The sequence below is a fragment of the Delphinapterus leucas genome, chromosome 16, assembly GCF_059928025.1.
Source record: "Delphinapterus leucas isolate spDelLeu-1000000601 "Yukka" chromosome 16, BTC_Dleu_Yukka2, whole genome shotgun sequence".
NCBI classification, from domain to species: domain Eukaryota; kingdom Metazoa; phylum Chordata; class Mammalia; order Artiodactyla; family Monodontidae; genus Delphinapterus; species Delphinapterus leucas.
Genome location: NC_143144.1, coordinates 26,823,597 through 26,847,842, shown reverse-complemented (window position 1 = coordinate 26,847,842; position 24,246 = coordinate 26,823,597). Strand labels below are relative to the sequence as shown.

The window sequence follows — 24,246 nt, the reverse complement described above, 5'->3', positions numbered from 1 at the left end:
AGTGAATTCCACCATTCTGTCTTCCAGGTCACTTATCCATTCTTCTGCCTCACTTATTCTGCTATTGATTCCTTCTAGTGTAGTTTTCATTTCAGTTATTGTATTGTTCATCTCTGTTTGTTTGTTCTTTAATTCTTCTAGGTCTTTGTTAAACATTTCTTGCATCTTCTCGATCTTTGCCTCCATTCTTTTTCAGAGGTCCTGGATCATCTTCACTATCATTATTCTGAATTCTTTTTCTGGAAGGTTGCCTATCTCCACTTCATTTAGTTGTTTTTCTGGGGTTTTATCTTGTTCTTTCATCTGGTACATAGCCCTCTGCCTTTTTGTCTTGTCTATCTTTTTGTGAATGTGGTTTTTGTTCCACAGGCTGCAGGATTGTAGTTCTTCTTGCTTCTGCTGTCTGCCCTCTATTGATGGATTTTTTACCTGCTTATGGGGTCACATTTTTCTGCTTCTTGTGTATCTGTTAAATTTTTATTGGGTGGTGAACATTGTGAATTTACTCCGTTGAGAGCAAATCTTGTTTTTTCTCTTTAGAGAGTCTGAACCTTGGTTCTGGAAAATAGCTACTTGTGGATCAGCATAATCGTTCCAAAGCTTGTATTTAAGCCTTTTAAGGGCAGATCTGGAGTATTCCTTTCTCTAGGGCTAGTTTAGCTTCACTCCTAAGGTGTGTCCCTACTGGAATCTCTATTCAGTGCTCTGTGTATTCAAGCGTGGTGTCTCTACTCTGGCTGGTGGGAACTTGAATGTTAGCATGCTGTTTGAGCTTTGGGTATTGTTAGGCTTACAGCTCCCCAGTAGTTGTTTTTCATCTGGTCTTGTGGATTTCACCCTGTGCATGTGCAGATTGTCCTTCAGCCAAAGTCTCAAAGAGAGTTTTATGCTGATTTCTGGAGTCCTTTTTTTTTGGCTTCCTCCTCTTCAGTGCTTGGTCCTACAAATTTTATTTGCCTTTGCATCACCAAATTCCAGAATTGAATTGAATTGTCCCCTCAGTTCATTGGGATCATTGGGCTCTGTTTGGGTTCCCCACTCTGTGCCCCTATGTGGAAATTGTCTCCATTCAGAAAGCCAAGATGGGGCTCAGTCTGTCTAGTACCATCTGTTATCCAGTGTCTGAAACCATTTGTTTTATGTGTTTTATCTAGTTTTCTAGTTTTTTTTTTTTCTTTGCGGTACGTGGGCCTCTCACTATTGTGGCCTCTCCCGTTGCGGAGCACAGGCTCCAGACGCACAGGCTCAGTGGCCATGGCTCACGGGCCAAGCCACTCCGCGGCATGTGGGATCTTCCTGGACTAGGGCATGAACCCGTGTCCCCTCCATCGGCAGGCAGACTCTCAACCACTGTGCCACGAGGGAAGCCCTAGTTTTCTAGTTATTGATGGCAGGAGGCAAGTCCTGTAGGATTTAATTCTTCATGGGCAAAAGGAGACATACATTTTAAAATTAAGATATAATTCATATAACATAGGTGCACAGTTCGGTGGTTTTTAGTATATTCACTACATTATGCAACCATTGCCACCATCTAATTCTAGAATATTTCCATCGCCCCGTAAAAGATAGCTCATACTCATTAAGCTGTCAGTTCCTATTGCCCCCTTTTCCCAGCCCCTAATGACCACTAATCTACTTTCTGTCTCTGTTAATTTGCCTATTCTGAATATTCCATATAAATGGAATCATACAATATGTGGCCTTTTGTCTCTGGGCATCTTTCACTTACAATGTTTTTAAGGTTTATCCATGTTTTATCATGTAACGCTACTTCATTTTCTTTTTATGGCCAAGGAATATTCCATTGTATGGCTCTACCACATTTTGTTTATGCATTCATCACTTGATGAATGTTTGGGTTGTTTCTACTTTTGGGCTTTTATGAATAATGCTGCTATCCATACATGTTTTCTTATAATAATTTGTAATATTGTAAACAAGGCTGAGTTTACCATTATTTTTATTTACTTAATTGACCTTGATCTGATAAAAAATAGCTGTTGTGTTGTGCTAGACAGTGTTCTAAGTGCCTCCTATGCTTATTTTGTTTAATCTTCTGTCCATCCCTATGAGGTAGATACTGATTTTCCATTTTACTGATTAAGAAAGTGAAGTTTAGAGAGGATAATTTTCCCAAGGTACCACAGGGTACCACAGCTAGTGGTTGCCACCATGCTAAGTCAGATAGATGATACAAAGTTGTGTAGGACCTAGTAATGGCTGTAATTTATACAATCCAATAGAACAAATAGCTGAAATTAGTCCTGGGAGTCACTGTGGAAAATTATTTGAACAGAAAAAAAAAAAACCAGACTGTTTAGGGACTTTCCTGGTTAAGACTCAGCACTGCCAGTGCAGGGGGCACAGTTTCAATGCCTGATTGAGGAACTAGGATCCCACATGCTGCATGGCATGGCCAAAAAAAACCCCCAAAAAACAACCCTACCAAAAAATAACTGTTTAAATTGAAGATCTTTTGATGGTTGCTTGTCTGTTAACCACTTGTACCAATCTTTCAGCAGGTATTTTCCTTGGGACTAGCCTTGAGTAGAATTAGGTAGTAATTTGTACAGTATTTGAGCATTCAAAAAACAGCAGCAGAGCCTTCCCAGTTGTGCTTGGGTGTTTCAACTCCAAATCATATTCTGTTCCCTAATAGTTAAAAGATATTATGTGGATATGATATTATTTACGAAGGACTTTCGTTCATTAGGGATATCCATCTTCACTCCTGTATTAGGACTGAAGGAGGTGAGATTCTTTATCTTTTAAAAATTCATTAATAATATTAATTTTTTTTCTTTCTTTGAGAAGGTAAATTTATCGTCCTTTGCAGCTTATGTCAAATAAAAGAAGTCCTTTTGGGATCTCTGAGGTGAAAAGTAATATTGGAAAAGGAATTTATTAGATTACATTTATACCCTACTCTATATTAGTTTTCTGTTGCTGTGTAATAAATTACCACAATCTTAGCAGCTTAAAACAACGTGCATTTATCATCTCACAGTATTGTAGTAGCTCTGTAGATTAGAAGACCTGGTGGCCTCGAGAGGGTTCTCTGCTTTGGGTCTCACAAGGCCAAAATCAAGGTATTGGCCAGACCGGTCTCTTATCTGGAGGCCCTGGAGGAGAATCCACTTCCAAGTTCATTCACATTGTTGGCAGAATTCAGTTCCTTGTGGCTGTAGGTCTGAGGTCCCTGTTTCCTTGACATGGGCCCCTTCTCACTTCTGTCAAATCCTGCTTGTGCTTTGAGTCTCTGACTTTGCCACCAGCCAGAGAAAACTCTGCTTTTTAAAGAGCTCATGTGTATAGGTCAGGCTTACTGGGATAATCTGCCTGATTAAGGTCAGTTGTGCCGTATAACTGAGTATAATTACAGCCGTGATATCACATGCACAGGTTCCACCCACAGTCAAAGGAGAGGGGATTATATGAGGTTAAGGGTCTTTGAGGGTCATTCTTAGAATTCTGCCTACTGTAGCTATTAATGTTCATTTTAAAACATTGTTGTGAGGGTCACATTTTTGATACAGCTGACTTTTCTACTCACGGCTCTCATCCTATCCTTCCCTCACCCTTCCTTGAACTCTTTTCTTCCCTTAAAATAGTGGGCCCGTTTTCTCTCTTTATTTGGTAGCATGCTTGTCCTTGACCTCATCCTTGACTCTCTAAGGGAACCCTGGATTTACCTTTTAGAATAACATTTCCTGAAATCACTTTTCTTTGTGCTGATCAGTTATATAAGAAATGTTTGACTACAGACATCATCATCCTTATCCTTGTGCTTCAGCTCCCTAAGCCTGAGTATTTAACGTAGGATTTAGCTGCTCACAGACACCAGCAAGGTGTTTTTCATCTGTGTGATCTGCAGATGAACTGCTCCTTATTTTTTCACTCTTTCCTCTCTTGCATTAAGATTCAAAGATGTCTCACTGTCTGTAAGTTCAAGCAGTATGTTAAAACCCTGTATATCTCTCTATCTATCTATAGCTAGTAATGCTAATATAATTCCAATTTATCTCACAGCAGGGTCCAGTAGAAAAGCACATCAGTAATGAAAAATAGTAATTCAAAACTGTGTTTGGTGGAGCATTCTGAAGGCTTTGTAGATCTGTCTGAAGCAACAGGGGATTTCTCAGGCTGCCTGGAGAACCTGAACAGGTTATAGAACAAAAACTACATCATTCTGCTCATACTGTGGTGTGAAGGCTGACACTGGGCAGAAATGGCTAATGGATTTGGGGTCCATCCCCTCTCCCCAAGTTAGGATTAGTTTTTTCCATTTAGTATTATTCACTGAAGAAGAAAATTTATATATAAAAGCTTTAGTGGATAATTTAGGATTTTTCATGTGTAAGGGGAGTTGTAGGATTTGTAATTATCTTGTGAACTAATTTAGAATGAAGACAGATACAGGCATACCTTGGAGATATTGCGCATTTGGTTCCAGACCACTGCAATAAAGTGAGACATATGAATTTTTTGGTTTCCCAGTGCATATGAAAGTTATGTTTACACTTTACTATAGTCTGTTAAGTGTGCAATAGTATTGTGTCTAAAAAATGTATATACCTTAATTAAAAATAATGCTGTTGGAAAAATGGCAGCAATAGACTTGCTCCACTCAGAGTTGCCACAAAACTTCAATTTGTAAAAAACATAATATCTGCGAAGCACAGTAAAGCGAAGCACAATTAAACAAGGTGTGCCTGTAGTTGTCTTTGGTTGTAATAAAAGTTGTGAACTCCTGAGTTCTAATGTTAGGTGAGAAAGTAAGAAAAGGAGATGTTACAAGATTCATATAGTGTACCATTTGGATGGAGATGATTGTTGTGAATAAGTGTTTATCTTTTATTCATTCATTCACTATTTTTTAAATGTCTACCATTGTCCAAACTATATATTTTGTGCTAACAATGGACTCTACCCTATGGATCCCATACTCTACTGGGGGGAAACAGTGTTCTTATAGAAATAGTTAGAGTACTGTGAGTTAAGTGCTATTAGAGGGAGTGCAGTGGGTTCACAGAGGAGAGATTCTCCAGTGGTTGGAAAAGGCTTATTAAGGGAGGTGACACTTGAATTGAGTCTTGAAAGAAGAACAAGAGTTCTGGCAAAGGGGGATGAGCATTCTGGGCAGAGGAACTGGCACTTGCAAGGTATGGAGGTGTTCTAGTCTGCTGTGTTCAGGGAAGAGTTAGGAGTTTGTTAAGACTGCAACCTGGAAAGTGAGTAGGGTAGGGAAGAGGTAGGAGTCAAGAGTGGAAAGGTGAATGGTATCCAGGTTGTGAAAGGTCATGTGTGGATTAAGGATTTTGAATGTATTTTATACTCAGGAACCGGCAAAGATTTTAAGTAGGGACTAATGTGATTAACTTAGCATTGTAGTTGCCTCTGAAGGCAGTGTGGAGGATGGATTGAGAGTTAAGGAGTGGGGTACGAGAGGCATCTACCAGTTAGAGACTATTGATACCATCTATTAAAAAAAAGACTAAGGGCTTCCCTGGTGGGGCAGTGGTTAAGAATCTGCCTGCCAATGCAGGGGACATGGGTTCAATCTCTGGTCCAGGAAGATCCCACATGCCACGGAGCAACTAAGCCCATGCGCCACAACTACTGAGCCTGTGCTTCTAGAGCCCGCGAACCACAACTACTGAGACCACATGCTGCAACTACTGAAGCCTGCGCTCCTAGAGCCCATGCTCTGCAGCAAGAGAAGCCACCTCAGTGAGAAGCCCGTACACTGCAACAAAGAGTAGCCCCCGCTCGCCACAACTAGAGAAAGCCCGCGCACAGCAACAAAGACCCAGTGCAGCCAAAAATAAATTAAAAAAAAAAAAGACAAAGGCCTGTGGCATATTCAGGAGGGGATATGTTCCAGAGATATTTTAGAGATCTCTCTAAAGTGGGGATAATAATGGTGCCTACCTTTAGTGTTGATGTGAAGAGTAAATGAGTTAATAAATTTAAGGTGTTTAGAGCAGAGCATGGTGCATAGTTAGTATTGTGTTTGCTCTTGTAATAATAGCACGGATTACCGTATAGGAGATGAGGGTAAGTGTAGCATCAAGAAGGAGCGGAGGATCTGACTTGAATAGGAGGTGTACCATTAACTCATCACTAATGTTTAAGTGATCATTGTCTGTCTTTGGGAATAAATGTAGGTTGGTAGATGGATTGCCAGCTAGTGCTTACAAGTAACTTATAGAGGAACAGTTAAGTTTTTAGAAAAGTATGTTTAACTATTCATTGTGCTTATCAACATAAGAGAGTTGTATCCTTTAGTTAAGGGGAGATGCTTTTTGTTCCTTTTCAGGTGGGTAAGGATATTTAGACCATGCGTGAGAACATTCATTTTTTCTGGTCACTGTAAAAGCTGATCCTTGAATATTTGTCCTTTGTTTTTTAGAACCTCTCCACTTTCCTGTAAGTATGTCTGGATAGAATTTATAAGATAGAAGAGTCAAAACCCTGTTTTCTGAAGCTTATTCAGCATAACGATTATTTGATTAATAACATAGAGAGACTCTCAAATCAAAGTCAGCATTTGTGAACAGTCTTAAAGGATAGAAATGACTCAGTGGAGCCTAATTAGCTCTTGAGGGTGCTTTAAAAGGAAGAGTAAAGATGGCATTTGTTTAGAGTGTAGCCTAGTCATATAAAAAGCAAGAAGGGGGAAAGCCTGTATTTATTCCATATTACTATGTGCCAGAGGCTTCAGAACAACCCTGAGAAGGAAATGTGTGTTTTAGAGATGATGAAATTGAGTTTCAGAGCAGTGAGTAACTCACCTCAAGTAATACTATGGATAGGTAGCAGAAATAGAATTTGAAACCAGGCCTATCTGGTTGCAAAGCCAAATGCTCTTTTCACCAGTCTTACATGAATAACTTTTCTATGTGAATGAGGTAGGTATATATCACCCACTCAGGAGTGATTGTCTGGGATTTGGCCATAAAAAAGAAAGAAAATATAATGAGCATAGGGGAAGGCTTCCGTACTTATTTCCTCTCTTTCTTTGCGTAGAATATCAGGAAGTGAATTGGTAGACCCCTCACAAATACCTGTTTTGTACTTATTTATAGGTTTTGTGAGAGCATGTAAAAAATCTATAGGACCTTTGAGTTAGAGGTAAACTGGGCCATCTCCCTCATCTTACAGAGAAGGAAACCAAGGTCTAAAGAAGTGAGATGGTTTGCCTGATCATAGCTGGTTTATAGCAGAGTTGGAATTAGAACCCTAAACTCTGTATTCCAGGTTAGAAGCCTTTTGTAGCTAAATCCCAAACCTTTGTTATGCCTGGAATTCCTGGAAGATGATATCTGTGAATATAATTTGAGGATTATTTTTTTTGTTTCTGGCTCTCAGCACGTACTGTCAAGGCCAAGTGCTGTACATTATATATGTTCTGGGTGCTACACATTTGGATCAGATTCATAGGCATTCTTTTCTTAACTCTCATGTAATGGAGCATGACCTTTGGGATCTGAGTCTGAAGAGAGGCTTCACTTCTGCCAGCTGATAGCTCTGGCAGATGTACCTATGTTATATCCCAACTGTGTGGACAGAATGGTTTGAGTTCTTACTGGGGCTTTAAGGGAAAAAAAGTGGGCTAATCCATACTTCTCTCTACTGGCCTTTTCCCCAAGCATGACATTTTTAGATTTCACTATTCCTTGTTAATTGTTCATTCTGATAGCACTGCCAGCAGTTCTGCCCCCGTGGACCCCGAGAGCTGGATTAAAAGTGAAATCAGTGAAGGCACTGTGATCATGTGGTGACTGCTGATAAATCATGGAGCTGCAGTTTGAATGAGAGGGTTAAGGTCTTGCACCTAGGACTGCTGAGTTAGAACTCGACTTTGAACTCTGAACTGGGGCTTAGGCCTGCACATAAGCTTTCTGTGGAGGTAGCTTTTGCATGCATTTTTTCCTTATATGAGGTCTTATTTAACAAATAAAGAAACTGAGGCTCATAGATATGACTTAGCCATAAAGAACCCAACCCCCCAATCTAGATAGAACCACCCTAGGGGATTCTTGTTACTTCACCCTTTGCTTCTGCTTGCTGGGTGGAAGGTCACCACCGTTAGGATTTTCAGGCGCCAGCCTGGGTGGCCAACCTAATAAAGTAAAATAGTTCTGGCTCCGAGTAATGGTGAACTTGGAGCAGGGCCCAGTGTAATTAAACCCCTGGAGAAAAGAATTTGTTGTTGGCCTGTATTCATTACAGTGAAGAAGCTTGCGGGTAGAAATATGATATATTCCAAGCAAAGAAAAATAGTGGCTCTAGAGATCTATGCCATTGCCTTGAAGATTGTTTGGTTCCACATTAAATTTAGATAGCTCAGTAAGAGAAAAGCTTTTCTTGGTAGATGACATTCCTAGGCAGGGTAAAATTTAGGGTGTTTCTCCATTTATTAAAAGACTGTCCAGTAGGGTTTCATATGCATTATATAATCTACAATACAGTTAAAGCCTGTCTGAACTCTTATGACTCACAATTCCCCCAAAGACTTCAGTTTATGTTGCCTTTAGGTATCCCATGTGTTTCTTTCCTCGCTCTTTTGTGTTCTCTCTGTTTTGTTTCCAAGTATTTACTGTTTTTGTGGCCAGGGAACTCAAGTTGGCTGAAGTGGTAGGCTCCCAAAGAAAAAGGTAAGGGAAGAAAAGTTCTAGAGCTTCTTTTTTCTAGATAGTAAGATAATAAATTTATGTTGGTTTAAACCACTAAGTTTGTGGTAATTTGTTATAGTAACAGTAGGATACTAATAATTTTAAACTCACAGAAAAGTTATAAGACTAAGGATAGTACTCTACTCAGATTCACTTGTTAATATTTTACTTTGTTTTATCATTCTCTCTTTCTCTCTTTTCATCCTTTCTGAACTACTTTAAAGTGCACTGCATATGTCATGACCCTTTACCCCTCACACCTCAATATATATTTCCTGAGAATTGGAATTTTTTTAATGTAATAGCCATGTACATCTTCCCATGTTTGAGTCATTTTTATTTTTGTGAAGTGTCTCTTTATGTCTTTTGTCTATTGCTCGGTAGCATTTTTAGTCATTTTCCTTTGATTTTTAAAAGTTCTTTATATATTAGAGATATTAACCCTTTATCTGTGATATATGTTGCAAGTATTTTCTTCTAGTGTATTGTCTTTTAACTTTGCTTATATTTTTTGCCATGTAAAAGTTTTCTCTTTTTAAGTAATCAAATTTATTGGTCTTATTGCATCTGGATTTCTAGTCTTAGTTTGACAGCCTTTTTCTACATCCAGGCTAAAGAGGAATTTACCCATCTTGTTTTCTTGTATAGTTTGTTTTTTTACGTTTCAGTCTTTAATTTGGAGTTTATTCTTGTGTGTGGTGTAATGAATGAATATAATTTTATTCTTTTTCCAAATGGCTGTCCAGTTGCCCCAGTATCATTTATTAACAAAAATCATATTTGCCTCAGTGGTTTGAGATAACAGCTTTGCCATCCACAAAGATTTCTGTGTGTACATGGTGTTTTTAACATTATATGTTGAAAGACCTTTGGGAAGTCATCAAATACAAAAGGTCAAATAAGAGTTGATCAGAGGTCAAGTAAACTATTCCATGAGGGTAGCTCTCAGCAGGTTGAGTTATAGGTGAAAACTTGTTTCAGGATTGCTAAGATGCTCTTAAAAAGAAAAGGCATACAGATTTTTTTTTTTTATTTTTTGCGGTACGTGGGCCTCTCATTGTTGTGGCCTCTCCTGTTGCGGAGCACAGGCTCCGGATGTGCAGGCTCAGCGGCCATGGCTCACGGGCCCAGCCACTCCGCGGCATGTGGGATCTTCCTGGACCGGGGCACGAACCCGCGTCCCCAGCATCGGCAGGCGGACTCTCAACAACCGCGCCACCAGGGAAGCCCGGCATACACATTTTTATATTTAACAGTCTTATTGAGGTACAGTTTACATACCAAAAAACCCACCCATTTCAAGTGTACAGTTCAATCATTTTTAGTAAATTTACGGAGTTGTGCAATCATAACCATAATCTAATTCTATTTCTAGAACATTCCTGTCACTCCAGAAATGTCCCTTATGCCTATTTGCAGTCCCAGCCCTAACCCCAGGCAACCATCTGGCTTTCAGTCTCTACAGATCTGCCTCTTCTGAATATTTCACATAAATGGAATCGTATAATATGTAGTTTTTGCATCTGGCTTCTTTTACTTAGTTATTGTTTTTGTAGTTTATTCATATTATTACATGTGTATGTTGCCTAGTAGTATTTCGTTGTATGATTGTACTAAATTTTGTTTATCCCTTCACCAGTTGATAGATATTTGGATTACTTCCACTTTTCAGTTCTTATAAATAATACTGCTGTGACATTCACTTACAAGTTTTTTTGTGGACCTGCATCTTCATTTCTCTTGAGTAGAGTCCTAGGAATGAAACGTCTGGGTTGTACTGAAAATTCACGTTTAACTTTTTGAGGAACTGCCAAACTGTTTTCCAGAGGGGCTGCACCATTTTCCATTCCTCCCAGCAATGTATTCAGCAGTTCAGTTTCTCCATATCCTCACCAGTGCTTGTTATTGTCTGTCTTTTTGATTTCAGTCATTCTAGTGAGCGTGAAGTGATGTCTCATTTTGGTGTTGATTTGCATTTCCTAAAAGACTAATGATGTTCAACACCTTTTCATGTGTTTATTAGCCAGTAGTATATCTTCTTTGGTGAAATGTCTATTCAGATACTCTGCTTATTTTTAAATTGGATTGTGTATCATTTTATTATTGAATTTTAAAAAATTTAAAAATGTTTATATTTATCAGATATATGATTTGCAAATATTTTTCTCCCAAATAATTTTTTCTCTGTGGCTTGTCTTCTCACTTTCCTAATGTATGTTTTGAAGCACAAGTTTTTAACTTTGATCAAGTTCAGTTAATCCTTTTTTTCTTCTTTATGGGTTACGCTTATGCTTTTGATGCTCGTATCTCAGAAAAGACAAGGATTAAAACTACTTTTCATGGAATTATGATATTTGCCTTATTTTCAGGACTAGTCTGGTGATCAGACTATTGTGTGAGTTTTGTTGAAATGTATAATGCCTTGCCTCTGGGTGATGGCCTCATTGTTCCAGAGTCCTTTGGGCAACTATTACTAGAGAGGCAGAGTAATATTGATCAGAAGTGTAGGCTTTGGGGCCTGACTACCTGGGTTTGAATTTTAACTTCATCCCTTCCTAACAGTGTTACTTTGGGAAAGTGGCTTTATTTCTCTGTGCCTCAGTTTCCTCATCTGTAAAATGGGGATAATACTATTGGGTTGGCCAAAAAGTTCATTTGGTTTTTTCCGTAAGATCTTACGGAAAAACTTTTTGGCCAGCCCAATACTTTGCTCGTAGGGTGTTTGTGTATATAAAGTTCATAAGAAATGCCTGGGGCAGAGTAAGCCTCAAGAAATATTAGCTCTTATTATTAGGGGAGCAATTCTCAACTGTAGTTTGGGGTGGGGTTGTGCATATTGGAATCATTTGTGGGGCTTTGCATGCCTTTCTAAAGTGACAGATTCCTCCATGGGTTACAGCAGCTGGGATGATAAGTATTGCACTTGGCCTTCCTTGACACATTTAAAGTTGATTGTTCCTTAAAATCACTTTCATTAAATGAGGCAGTTTGGGTTGATGTGTAGAATTATAAAACTCTTCATCAGATGTAAAAATAGCTCAAGCTCCATTAACACTTAGAAAATGAATAATCTATTAATTCCTCTTGCCAAGGCAAAAATCAGGCAGTTTTAGGCAAACCAAGAGCAGAATATAAGCTATCTGCATTTGATAAATACATTTTTCTGCTTTTGGGGTGGTTTATTAGTCCAGGGATCAGATTATGGGATAAGAACTTGTAATTCAGAGATAGAAGAATTCCTGCTTTGCTCCTGTTGGAGGATAAGATTCACAACTTTTTTTTTCTTGTCTTCATTTGCAAAATGAGTTTAATGAAATTTGAGACCTAATTATCTTCAAAAGGGATTCATGATCTGATATGGGACTACTATCAGAATATATAAAGAATCCTTATAACTCAACAATAAAAAGACAGAAAATGGGCAAAGGATTTAAATAGACATTTCTCCAAAGGGGATGTACAAATGTCCAACAGGGACATGAAAAGATGTTCAGCATCATTGGTCAATAGTGAGAAGCAAATCAAAACCACAATGTGATACCACTTTACACCTACTAGGATGACTATAGTAAAATTTAAAAAGGAAAATATTAAGTGTTGGTGAAAGTGTAGAGAAATAGGAACCCTCGTACATTGCTGCTTGGAATGTAAAATGGTTCAGTTCCTGTGGAAAACAGTTTGGTGGTTCCTCAGTAAGTTAAACATAGAGTCATCATAGGACCCAGCAATTCCACGCGTTAGTATATATCCAAAAGAGTTGAAAACATATGTCAACATGGATGTTGACACAGATGTTTTTTAAAGCTGCATTATTAATAATAGCCAAAAGATGGAATCAATCCAAATGACCATCAAGGGATAAATGGATAAACAAACTGTGTTATATGCATACAGTGGAATATTATTGAGCCATGAAAAAGGATGAAGTACTGATATATGCTGCAACTTGAATGAAGTTTGAAAACATGCTAAGTGAAAGAAGCCAGACACAAAGGTCATATATGGTATGATTCTTTTTATTTGCCATATCCATTACAGGCAAATCCGAAGAGACAGAAAGCAAACTAGAGGTTACCAGGGGATGAGCAATGGGAAATAGGGAGTGATTATTTAATAAGTATGAAGTGTTTTTATGGGGTGCTGAAAAAGTTTTCAAACTAAAGAGAGATGGTGGTTGTACAAAATTGTGAATACACTAAATACCATTAAATTTTGTACACTCTAAAATGGTTAATTGTGGGGCTTCTCTGGTGGCGCAGTGGTTGAGAGTCCGCCTGCCGATGCAGGGGACGCGGGTTCGTGCCCCGGTCCGGGAAGATCCCACGTGCCGCGGAGCGGCTGGGCCTGTGAGCCATGGCCGCTGAGCCTGCGCATCTGGAGCCTGTGTGCTCTGCAACGGGAGAGGCCACAACAGTGAGAGGCCCGCGTACAGCAAAAAAAAAATTAAAATGGTTAATTGTGTGCTAAGTGAATTTCTTGTCAGTTTAAAAGTGGGGGAGACAGAAGTTTTAAAGTGCAAGGAATGATTATGCTAGAAAAGGATGACCATATTTGATGTGGCTACTCCAGTGTCTGGATGTCTCTCCAAATTCATTTTTCACTCACCTTTGCTTGGGACAGTTTATTCTTTTTTTAATAAGTTAGTTTCTTTCTTTCTCTCTCTCTTTCTCTCTTTCTGTCTTTCTTCCTCTTTCTCTTTTTCTCTATCTCTCTCTTTCTGCATTGCTGCACGCGGGCTTTGTCTAGTTGTGGCGAGAGGGGGCTACTCTTCGTTGAGGTGCTCTGGCTTCTCATTGTGGTGGCTTCTCATTGCGGAGCACAGGTTCTAGGCATGCGGGCTCTAGAGGGCAGGCTAAGTAGTTGTGGTGCACGGGCTTAGTTGCTCCGTGGCATGTGGGATCTTCCTGGACCAGGGCTTGAACCCGTGTCCCCTGCATTGGCAGGCGGATTCTCAACCACTGCGCCACCAGGGAAGCCTGGGGCAGTTTGTTCTTACACAAAATATTTTACCTGAAAATACTGCAGTGTCTGCTAAGATAGAAACTTTTTTATAAAGAGTATATTATCTTTGGGGAAGCCCATAAGACGCCCAGTTGCTCTGGAACTAATAAAGCTGATGAGGAACAAAAGCTATTCTTAGAACCTGTAATTAGGTAGCATTCTGTTTTTCCTGGGCATAACATTTTATCAGGCTACCAGTTCATTTTTTAAAAAAATATTTCTTGAAGTGAAATTCGCCTAACATAAAATTAACCATTTTAAAATGAATGATTCAGTGGCCTTTTGTGCATTAGCAGTGTTGTGTAAGTACCAACTCTCTATCATTCCACATGTTTTCATCACCCCAAAGGGGAATCCCATGCCCATGAAGCACATCCTTGCCAGCACTTGTTTTCCACTTTTTTGATTATAGGCAGCCTGATCGGTGTGAAATGGTACCTCATTGTGGCTTTGATTTGCATTTCTCTTAATGACTGAAGAAGTTGAACATCGTCATGTGCCTGTTGGCCATTTGTATTTCTTCTTTGGAGAAATATCTACTCAAGTCCTTTTTCTTTTTCTCTTTTAAAAAAAATTAATTAATTAATTTTTGGCTGCTTTGGGTCTTCGTTGATGGGTCTATGTTGCTGCATGCAAGCTTTCTCTAGTTGTGGCGAGCGGAGTCTTCTCTTCGTTGTGGTGCGTGGGCTTCTCATTGTGGTAGCTTCTCTTGTTTCGGAGCTCGGGCTCTAGGTGTGCAGGCTTCAGTAGTTGCGGCATGTGGGCTCAGTAGTTGTGGCCCGCGGGCTCTAGAGCACAGGCTCAATAGTTGTGGCGCATGGGCTTAGTTGCTCTGTGGCATGTGGGATCTTCCCGGACCAGGGCTCGAACCTGTGTCCCCTGCATTGGCGGTGGATTCTTAACCACTGCGCCACCAGAGAAGTCCCTTTTTCTTTCTTTAAATCGAGCTATCTTTTAGTTGTTGAGCTTTGTACGTGCTCTTTATATATTATGGATACAATATGACCCTTGTCAGATGTATGGTTTGCAAATATTTCTCCCATTCTGTAGGTTGTTTTTTTTAACTTTATTTTTCGTTTTAACTTTTTACTTTCTATTGGAGTATAGTTGATTAACAGTGTTGTGATGGTGTCTTTTTCACTTTCTTGGTAGTCCTTTGATACACAAAAGTTTTAAAGTTTGAAGTCTAATCTGATTTTTCTTTTGTTACCATACTATTGGTGTCATATCTAAGAATCCATTGCCAAATCCAAGGTCATCGAGATTTTCCTCTTTTTCTTCTAAGAATTTTATGATTTTATGGTTTTAGCTCTTATATCATTGATCCATTTTGACATAGGTTTTGTATATAGTATATGGTATGGGTTCACATCATTCTCTTGCATGTAGATATTCAGTTGTCCCAAAATCATTTGTTGAAGAGACTCTTCTTTCCCCATTAAATTGTCCTGGCAGCCTGGTTGAAAATCAGTTGGTCATGGATGTGTGGGTTTACTTCTCTGCACTCAATTCTGTTCCTGTAAGGAACGGCACCAAGAAAGGGGGGAGAGCTTAAACAAGCTTTATTTGGGAACGCTCCTGCGCGAGGTTCACTGGTCCAAGAGAAAGGGGCCAGAGAAGTCGCGCTTGGGCGAGGGTTTGGACAGAATTTATAGGGGAAGAAGGGAAAGGGGTGTGGTGAATCCGGGAGGGCGCAGGGTATTCCTTATTTGGTGGTCTTTTCGGGTATTGTGGGGGACCGTTAGTCCCGCCCCTCGAAAGGCGGGAAGGCTGGGCCCGGTGGAAAGTCCCCAGGTCATTTCCTGGAACTGGGTGGTCCGGAAAGTCTCCAGGTCAGTTTCAACCTGTGAGTCTGATTGCGTTCCCGTGCCTCGTGCCATTTGGCCTTACAGTTCCTACCATGTACTTTTGTATGGGCTGAGTTGCTTGTTTTTTCTCCCTTTGATAATAGGATCACGGGGTTGATAGCACCATTTTCCAGAATCCTAAAAAGCTTCACCTAACTATTGGGATGTTGGTGCTTTTGAGTGATCAAGAGATCCAGCAGACATGTGAGATGCTACAGCAGTGTAAAGAGGAATTCATTGAGTGAGTAATCCACAGGAGTGGGGAAGGGTGGTCACCCTGTACTGGCTTCTTTCTGGTATCACAGACTTGTTTTTGGACTAGGGAGCTGGGTGACATGGGAACAAAATTTGTTGACTCACCCATTTGTAACACTTAACATTGGATTATTGTCTAAAAGGTTTAAAATGGATTTAAAACATATATTTACAGATTTGTGTGGAAAGGCTCTACCTTAAATTTTACCAGTTCAGTTGGCAAATTTTGTTCTTTAACAAGGACATCCCATTCTTTTCTCAAAACGGAAATTCTCTTCATTATCTATAGAAGAGTGTAGGCTACTGTATTAGTTTTCTGTGCTGCTGTAACACATTACTACAACCTTGGTGGCTTAAAACAACACAAATTTATAATCTTACAGTTCTGTGGGGCAGAAATCTGATAGGGGTTTCACTGGGCTAAAATCAAGTTACTGGCAGGGTTGTGTTCCTTTTTGGAGGCTCTAGGGAAGAATCTATTTCCTTGTCTTTAAAGTCCTGATTTAGAGGCCACCCACAGTACTTGGCTAGTAGCCTCCTTCCTCCATCTTCAAAACTAACAATGTTGCATCTGTTTGACCCTCAATCTGTTACATCTCTCTCTCTGGCCACAGCAGGGACAGGTTCTCTGCTTCTAAGGATGTGTGTGATTTAATTGAGCCCACCCAGATAATCCAGAGTAATCTCCCCACCTTAAACTCTTTAGCCTTAATCACATCTGCAAAACCTTCTTTGCCATGTAAGGTAGTATATTTACAAATTCCAAAGAGTAGAACATGGGCATCTTTGGAGGGCCGTTATTGTGCTTACCATAGTAACTCAAACATTATAACATGATTCCATAGGAGAGTCTTCACTGTATTTCAGAAATGCAGTCTTTAATTTTCTTTTCTTTAATAAAGGTAGTTTTGTTTGAGTCAGTAAGGATACCAAAAACTGTCCAAGCAGTCGGTTTTGGCTCAGGGAAAACATTGCTGTTCTGACGGCAGAGTTGTTATTCTTTTTACTGTAAGATTTTAATTTGCATATACATCTGACCTAACAGCTCTGTTTCAAAGGATCATCTCTTCTGAGCCCCCCTTCCTTTGTTCCTTTTACTTAAGATTGAAGCAAACCAAGAGGAACTTGAAAATTAACTGACTTGAATAGTTTTATTTTTATTCAGTTGTAAAATACAGGTCCTATACTATTCTGACATGGCCTTGTAGAAGTGGGTTACCTGGTTCATTGGGTAAAACAAGGTAAAAGGATTTAAATTTTTTCTCAAGTTATGTTGTATATGAAACTGTAATACAAAGACTTATTTGTGGGCCAGTTCTCTTTTCTCCATTAATTGTTTTGAAGACAAAATATTTTTCTTGAGCAAAATCATAAGCTGATCATGTTTGCAGCTGCCTGTTCTTTCTGAATTTCAAACAGCAAAGAATACTTCTTTGTCTTGTTCTTTGCGTAGTGATGGGCAACTATTTTCTCTCTATCTGACCTAAAATTCAAAATAATTTGGTGTTTGTAATTAGATATTTACAGTTTTCCTTGCATAAAATAAAATTTTATGCTTTACCGTACAAAGCAGAGCAATTTTACCTTGTTTAAAAATCACTTCTGATACTTTAACTTCCCAGATTACTTTTTGCTAAACAAAACTGAAAGCAGCTGCATTTTTTGGCTGCCATTAGGATAATCCTGCTAACAAAAAAATTAAAGGCGGATAAAATATTTGTTCAGAGAGGTATTTGGTTTTTTACCTTATGAAAATCAGGTCACAGGATTTTAATCACTGAAGCCTTATCCTGAGCTATGTGAGGATTTAGTTGAGTTCCTCCCTTTTATGTCTCTTGGTGTCTTTTGTGACTAAATGCCAAATCTGAACCCTTTAAGCGTGTCAGAGTTGGTGTGCATAGGGAATGAAGAGCAGCCTTAATAGTTCCTAAGAATTTTTGACATGACAGGATGAAAACAGTAATTGTAGTTTTTCAAATTTAGCAAAGCTTTTGAAATAGGACACGTTACCCTGCCAAAAATCTGCAATGCAGGCAAAAATTTTTTAAAGTTGCTCTTTTCAAAAAGCTGGAAAGGTTTAAAACCAGCAAGTAAAGCAGGCCTCCCCAGCCTTCTTCTCTCACCTTCCCTCTGTTATACACACTTGTTTTAAAAGTATATAGTGCAAAATTAATCTACCTGATTGGCTAGGGGGGTGAGAATCAGAATTGGTTGTTTGTATTGTCCAGAAGTGCCCTGTTTTCCTAAAAGGAAGAAAAGTCTCCTAAAAAAAAAAAAAAAAAATACTTATAATAAAGCCCTGGTGTAAAATGTATCACCTAACTTCTTTTTCTTTCTTATTCCTTTTTTTTTTTTACATCTTTATTGGAGTATAATTGCTTTACAGCGGTGTGTTAGTTTCTGCTTTATATCAAAGTGAATCAGTTATACATATACATATGTTCCCATATCTCTTCCCTCTCCCTCCCACCCTCCCTATCCCACCCCTTCTTCCTTATTCTTGATCTTCGATCTCAGTCTTTGTACTTGGTATGCTTAGAAAAAAAATGTCAATAAATAATTGCAATTCTAACCTGAACCTTTTATGATGTAAAGATCGCAAATTAAAATATAAAGGTGGAAAACATTGGAAATGAATAGTCTACTATAACATGCTGTAGCTTAATTTAATGGCTTTTTAAATTGTGGTATTAAATGTGGCTATATTGGCGTTTAATTAAAATTGTGGTGATACATAGATATTTTAAAGAAATGGGTAGTTGAATGTTCGTTTTAAACTTGGGGGTGGTATTTGAGTTTAAGGTATGTCACCTGACCAGAAATAGAACTTTCATTTCAATTCTTAGGCTAAAGGCTCACGTAGCTGTGTAGATTTCAAATGAATTATTCACGATGTTCAGTACGTGCTGAAGCACTAAACGTGTCCCTTGTGACTTTTCTTTGTGATATGTCGAACACAAACAGTGCCATGTCTCTGAGTATATAGTCTGACAAATGTGCAGCTCTTCTTTAGCTCCCGTAACACTCTACTCATATCTAAGTGTTCCCAGTAGGCCTGAAGTAAAACCAAATAAGAAGTTAAAAAGGGACAAGAATGAGGAGAGGAGAAGAGGAAAAATACCCACGGATAAATGTCCCTAATTATTGCCTCATATGTCTCTCCATTGAAGAGTGTGCTCAGTGGTATCCAAGGTGGAATAGTTTGGTCACCAAGACAAAGAGCATTTATCAAGCAAACCATTGGATTCTCTCCCGCTCTTTAATTCTCCCTCTTGATAAATCCTAGGGATAGGTTGAAAGAGTTTGTTTCTACTTGTAAGGCAGACTTTGAATCTGTTCATTGTTTTGTTTTTGGTGCCGCATCTAATTCCAGTGGTTTGAGGTAGTTTAGAGTGAGGACATATATACAAAAGAAATGTTAAAGTCAGACAGGTTAGAAACCATAAAGATGGAATGGGAAGAAAATTCTGTCTAAAAACCGAGGTGAGATAATAATTGTACTAGAACTTTAACATTTAGTGGTGTTTTCAAGCATCAGTATACTTGAACTATGGGAATTCTTGGCAGTCCAGTGGTTAGGACTTGGCGCTTTCACTGCCGGGGCCCTAGGTTTGATCCCTGGTGGGGGAACTAAGATCCCGCAAGCCGTGCAGTGTGGCCCAAACACACACGCATATATATATATATATATATATATATATATATATATATATATATATATATATATATATACACTTGAACTAAATTCCAGAAAGGAAAACACCAATTATTATAGTTCTTATCTGATAAAAAGGAACATAATTTTTCAGGAGAGAATCCTTTTCTGGTTCTCAACCCAAGAAAAAGTTGTATAAATCTTAACATAAAGAACCCAGGTGATGATGAGCTGTGTCTTCAACAGGAGTTTGGCAGAAGATATAAAAACATTGTTCACGTTGCTCTTTCTTGTATTGACCCCTGGAAATTGAGAGTGTAACATTAAATATAACCCAGTAAAAACATTTTAGTGGGAAACTAAACCAGTGGTATGGTGCTTTCTGGTGATCTAACTATGCAAGGTTAGAGCTGAAAAAACATAGAAGAATGTACACTTAGTATTAAATTTTTTTTTCCCAAAAGTTTTGTTGACTGCCCTTTGATAGGATTTAATGGCAGTCTTTCATATTGAATTCTTTGACTATAACTAGAAATGGAGATACACTGTATTGGCTGGCTATCTATCTATCTATTTTATTTATTTCTGCATTGGGTCTTCGTTGCTGCGCGCAGGCTTTCTTTAGTTGCGGCAAACGGGGGTTGTTTTTGGTTGCGGTGCACGGCCTTCTCATTGCGGTGGCTTCTCTTGTTGCAGAGCACAGACTCTAGGCGCACGGGCTTCAGTAGTTGTGGCACATGGACTCAGTAGTTGTGGCACATGGGCTTAGTTGCTCCGCGGCATGTGAGATCTTCCTGGAACGGCTCGAACCCATGTCGCCTGTATTGGCAGGCAGATTCTTAACCACTGCGCCACCAGGGAAGTTTGTATTGTTGATTGAAGCTAAAGACTTCAATCAGATAATAATTCAGAGCTTGACTTGTGTTTTGGAATATCCCACTTATTGGAGGTGGTTATAGGGATACTTATGATCAGGGTCATAATTTTTCTAAAGCACCTGTCTAAAATAGTTGAGTTATTTAGTTTCTTAAAAAATTCTGGTCTTGTGCAATAATAACGGCCTTGGTGTTTTAAGGGAATCTTTTTTTTTTTTTTTTTTTTTGCAGTACGCGGGCCTCTTACTGTTGTGGCCTCTCCCATTGCGGAGCACAGGCTCCGGACACGCAGGCTCAGCGGCCATGGCTCACGGGCCCAGCCGCTCCGCGGCAAATGGGATCTTCCCGGACCGGGGCATGAACCCGTGTCCCCTGCATTGGCAGGTGGACTCTCAACCAGTGCACCACCAGGGAAGCCCTTAAGGAAATCTTTTACCATTAGGATTCCTAGGCTATAAAAGGATCTCCCTGGGCCTCAATTAAATATCAAGAAAACTTTTTTGTTTTGCCTTATTTGGAATTATTTTTTGATTTATCCTAACAGTCTGTTGTCTTTGAGCCAGTACCACATTTTATTCAATGACAATATAGGCGTGTGTCCACATTCTCAAAATGGTTCAGGACATCTTCTCCCTTTATGGTGGTACATCCAATCAATGTTTATCAGAGATTTATGGAGTACCCACTTTATATAAGGCACTGTCCCAGGTGCTGGGGATATAGGAGTAGAAAAGATGGATAGGGTCTCTGGCCTCATGGGGCTTGGAGAAGGCTGTTTGGTGAGCTGATTTTTAGCTGGGTTTCATGTTGTCACAGCAAAGCCTTTACTAGTTGAAACATAAGTCTGTTTAAGGGGCCTGGGAAGAAAGCAGGATGGTGGGTTTTACTTAACATAAAAGAAATACATGTTAACTTTAGAAAAGCTAAAAATTGCAGATGAACAGGAATTCCCTGGCTGTCCAGTCGTTAGGACTCCACGCTTTCACCGCCAAGAGCACAGTTTCGGTCCCTTGTCGGGGAACTAAGATCCCGCAAGGCGAGCAGTGCGTCCAAAAAAAAAAATTGCAGATAAACAAGATATAACTTGTAATATTACCTAAAGATAATTACTATTAACATTTTGGGGCATGTACACCCACGCTTTTTGGTTTGCATATATGTATTTTTTTCCTTTGAGGTGTAATTTACTTGCAGTAAAATGCACAGATGTTAAGTGTAGTTGATGAATTTTGATAAATGTGTACACCCATGTAACTTGACCCAAATCAAAATGTAGAACATTGCCATCACCCTAGGAAATTCCTTCATGCTCTTTTCCAGTAAATTCACTTCTCCCAAAAGCAACTGCTGTTCTGATTTCTGTTACCACAAATTAAATGTGCTTGTTCTCTAATGTCATATAAAGAGAATCATTCAGTATATACACTTCTGCGTTTGGCTTCTTTTGCATATATTTTTTTACTTTAACTTTTTAATGAATAATACATTTACATGGTTCAAAAATTTTAAAGTACAAAGGATATGCAGTGAAGAGTTTCCTGCCTACTGTTATCCCACCAAGCACCCTGATCTCCTCTCTGAAGGCAACAGATTTTAGCAGTTTCTTTGTATTATATCCTTTCAGAGATTTTATGTATGTACAAGCATATAAATATGTATATATATTAAATTTTTTATCCCCATCTTTTGCACGAATAATGGAATTGATTCAATATTTCATCAGGAGTTGCAAAATGGTGATATTCTAATTCCATCATTACCTCTACATCTATCAGTTGGAATTCTTCTGAAAGAACTTTCCTTTATTGGCTGTGGTTGGATATGTACCTGAATTTATAATTATTTCCTTGGGTTTGGCTCCTAGAAATTGAATTGCTTGGGCAAAGTTTTTCTATTCTTGAAGGCTTTTTATAAGTATTGCCAAATTGCTCTTAGAGATGTGATACCAGTTTGCACCTTCACTGTTGTTATATGAGTGAAATACTGTCTGCAATTTGTAGAAATAATAAGGTAAAACCGGAGAGATGGGCAATGTAGTAAATGTCTTCATCAATCAGAACTGTCATCACTTGGCCTTTTCTGAGACATTTCTTAGACATGCTAATAAACTGGTATTGGGATAAATATAGTGTGACTTTGGAAATACTTGTGGTTCTAGTTTATGTTCATTAAACATGTATCTATTTTGAAATTAGAAGGACGGTTAAATCATGTTAGTTAAAAAAAACCCTCAACAACTTCATTTTTGTAATATTTGACTATGTATATTAACCATGTTTCAAAATATAATAGCCCTCTTAACTTAAACAGTTATAAAAAATCTAATGTGTTTTCCTTTGCAGTGACATTTCTGGGGGCAAACCCCTGGAAGTAGAGATGGCAGGGATAGAATACATGAATGATGATCCTGGCATGGTGGATGTTCTTTACGCCAAAGTCCATATGAAAGATGGCTCCAACAGGTATGTTTCTGGAATACTTCTTTGTTTTAATTGTGAGGTGCCTAGAAGAATCCCTGGAAGTTCAGGTAGTTTTGATTCCTTTTCTTTGAGGTCTTATTATTGTAAGGAGTGTGTAAATTCTTTCTTTTTCTGAAATAGTAAGTTAATATCTTGCAAGAGGAATTTGTTGTAGGAAAAAGTATCAGACTTTTAGTTTGATAATTATTGAATTACTTGGATGGTAGATATTGATAGTAGCAATCTAGTTTTTAATGGAACTCAGTGCCTCCTTCATGTTTTCCAGGATAATAGGAGGCAGGAAGGATGGCATATTAGGATGGCAGTTTCAAAAGTGACATAATGCAGATCTAGTGAATACCAGGGCAAAATAGGGATGATAACTATACAAACTTCATAGGATTATTAGAATTAAACTAATATACATAAAATGCTTAGATCAGTGCTTGGCACATACTGACATCATCAAAACATACATTAAAAATGTTTGCTATTTTTAATTTTTGTTATTACCACACCTCGATCCCTACTTGGAATTCTCAGTCTGCAACCCAGGCTATTTTTGAGGCTTGCCTAGGCATCCAGAGCCCTTTGCAATATTAGTACCATTTATTAGTCTGTGCAAAGCCTTTGGTGAGCAGAGGAGCGCAACTTGAATTGGAAGTTTGTTTTTGTGTGGTCTTTTCATTAGGGCAGGGTAGAACAGAACTCACACTGAACAAAAAACCCTCTAGGGAAAATCTGTGTCTCTAGGCAGTCCCCCAAATTGATTTGCTTTCCTAGAGGATCTCTTGGAAGGTTTCTCTTATCTCAATTTGAATTGATGATCTCAGTTATCTTCTATCTCAATTCCAATGGAAGTGAATTTTGAGTGTAAGGGAGGAAAAAAAAGATATAGAATCAGGGCTTCCCTGGTGGCGCAGTGGTTGAGAGTCCGCCTGCTGAGGCAGGGGACATGGGTTCGTGCCCTGGTCCGGGAAGATCCCACATGCCGCAGAGCAGCTGGGCCCGTGAGCCATGGCCGCTGAGCCTGCGCTTTCGGAGCCTGTGCTCCACAACGGGAGAGGCCACAACAGTGAGAGGCCTGCGTACCACAAAAAAAAAAAAAAAAAAAGATATAGAATCAGTTTTTGTGTGTGTGATGTATGTCAATTATATCTCAATAAAACTGGAGAAAAAAAGTGTCTTAATATCATTACTGGGAACTCCCTGGTGGTCCAGTGGTTAGGACTCCGCACTTTCACTGCCATGGGCCCAGGTTCAATCCCTGGTCGAGGAACTAAGATCCTGCAAGCCATTTGGTGCAGCCTAAAAAACAAACAAAAAAAAAACCAAGTTTTGTAAAGTCCCCTCCCCAAATCGCAGTGTCTAAGGGACTTGTACACCTCTTGTTTAATTCAATATTAAAACTATTTGAATGCCTCCTTTGTGCAAGGTATTTTGAAAGACTATGTAAATTGATACAGAAATGAG

The 24,246-nt window shown here is 38.9% G+C and overlaps 1 protein-coding gene across 11 annotated transcripts in view; it reads left to right on the top strand.

Annotated features, from left to right (window-relative positions):
- The window catches only part of ASCC1 (activating signal cointegrator 1 complex subunit 1), a 126,439-nt gene that overhangs the window by 52,696 nt on the left and 49,497 nt on the right, over positions 1–24,246 (top strand). For all 11 annotated transcript variants that reach the window (XM_022590832.3, XM_030759349.2, XM_089897645.1 and 8 more), the window contains 2 exons: positions 15,634–15,770; positions 22,657–22,776. In XM_022590832.3, coding sequence (XP_022446540.2) covers positions 15,634–15,770; positions 22,657–22,776 — 257 coding nt within the window. The remainder of the gene's footprint in view (positions 1–15,633; positions 15,771–22,656; positions 22,777–24,246) is intronic.